General features: G+C 60.3%; 1 protein-coding gene across 1 annotated transcript; it reads left to right on the top strand.

Moving 5' to 3' along the window:
• Positions 1-163: 163 nt before the first annotated feature.
• Positions 164-1,271, top strand: EMH_0085410 (uncharacterized protein; the record flags this gene model as incomplete). The annotated part of the gene is made up of 2 exons (XM_013500906.1): positions 164-618; positions 836-1,271. The coding sequence occupies 2 exons, from the start codon at positions 164-166 to the stop codon at positions 1,269-1,271; spliced, it is 891 nt and encodes a 296-aa protein (XP_013356360.1).
• Positions 1,272-1,334: the final 63 nt, after the last annotated feature.

The raw sequence follows: 1,334 nt of genomic DNA, 5'->3' as shown, positions 1-1,334 counted from the left end.
CCTCAAACAGCTACTTTACGAGCAGATAGATAAAGAAAAAGCAAAACATTACTAAGACAAGCAGCAGCAGATCAGAGGAGCTTGCTCATGCATGCGCAGCATCAAACGCTTCTGCTGCAGTCGCGGCTGCTTCGGTTGCCGGCGCTGGTAACTAAACAGCCCAATGGAGCAGCAGCAGCAGCAGCAGCAGCAGCAGCAGCAGCAGCAGCAACAGCGGCAGCAGCAGCAGCAGCAGGGGACAGCCTCGAATACATGGGCAGCACCTGCAGCACACAGCAGCAGCAGCAGCAGCAGCAGCAGCAATAACAGCAGCAGCAACGGGGTCACTGTTCACTCAATTGCCACCCCGGCGCAGACAGAAGCTGTTGCAGCAGCAGCAGCAGCAGCAGCAGCAGCAGCAACGAAGCGAAAGAAGTTTGCTGCTGTGCGGCTGCTCAGCAGCAGCAGCAGCAGCAGCAGCAGCTCAGATGAAGATGCGCCTACAGTGCCTCTACGGCCATCAGGCCCAGGGAACCCAAACACGCAGCACACTGCTGCTGCTGCTGCTGCTGCTGCTGCTGCTGCTGCTGCTGCTGCTCTAGAAGATTCTGAGGGCAGCGGGGATGAGGAGTGGCTGCAGTGAGCACAGACACAGCTGCTGCTGCTGCTGCCGATGCTGCAGCTGTTGCTGCTGCTGTTGCTGCTGTTGCTTTTGCTGCTGCTGCTGTTGCTGCTGCTGTTGCAGCTGCTGTTGCTGCTGCTGCCGGTAGTGCTGCTGTTGCTGCTCTGTGTGTGTTGATGCTGCTGCTGCTGCTGCTGCTGCTGTGTCTTTCCTTCTTTCAGGGGGCTGCTGCAGTCTGCAGCAGCAGCGCAGCGGCAGCGGCCGGGAGTTGCTGCCAGCAGCAGCAGCAGCAGCAGCAGCAGCAGCAGCGGGGGAGAAAGCAGCACCCCAGATTCACCCCGGCTCCTGTCCCGTGCTGCTGCTGCTGCTGCTGCTGCTGCTGCTTCTTCAGCTCTGGGTGGCAGCACCAGCAGCAGCAGCAGCAGCAACATGGGCCCAGAGGTCTCTGCAGCAGCAGCAGCAGCAGCTGCTGCTGCTGGCAGCAGCAGCGTCGAGAGCGAAGCAGCAGCAAGCGCATGCAGCAGTTTGCTGCTGGATGCAGCAGCAACAGCTTCTTTTGCTGCTCTCTGCAGCAGCAGGAGAAATCTATGGGGCCCGCATGCATGCGCTCATCGAGGCAATGCTGCTGCTGCTGCTGCTCTGGGGGACTCAGCAGCAGCAGCAGCGATAGAAGCACAAGCCACAGCAGCAGCAGCAGCAGCAACACCAGCAGCAGCAGCAGCAGCAGCAGCAG

Source organism: Eimeria mitis, genomic scaffold, assembly GCF_000499745.2.
Source record: "Eimeria mitis Houghton genomic scaffold, Emh_scaff6019, whole genome shotgun sequence".
Taxonomy (NCBI): Eukaryota; Apicomplexa; class Conoidasida; order Eucoccidiorida; family Eimeriidae; genus Eimeria; species Eimeria mitis.
The sequence above is the reverse complement of the archived record's forward strand: the minus strand, read 5'-3'. Positions and strand labels throughout refer to the sequence as shown.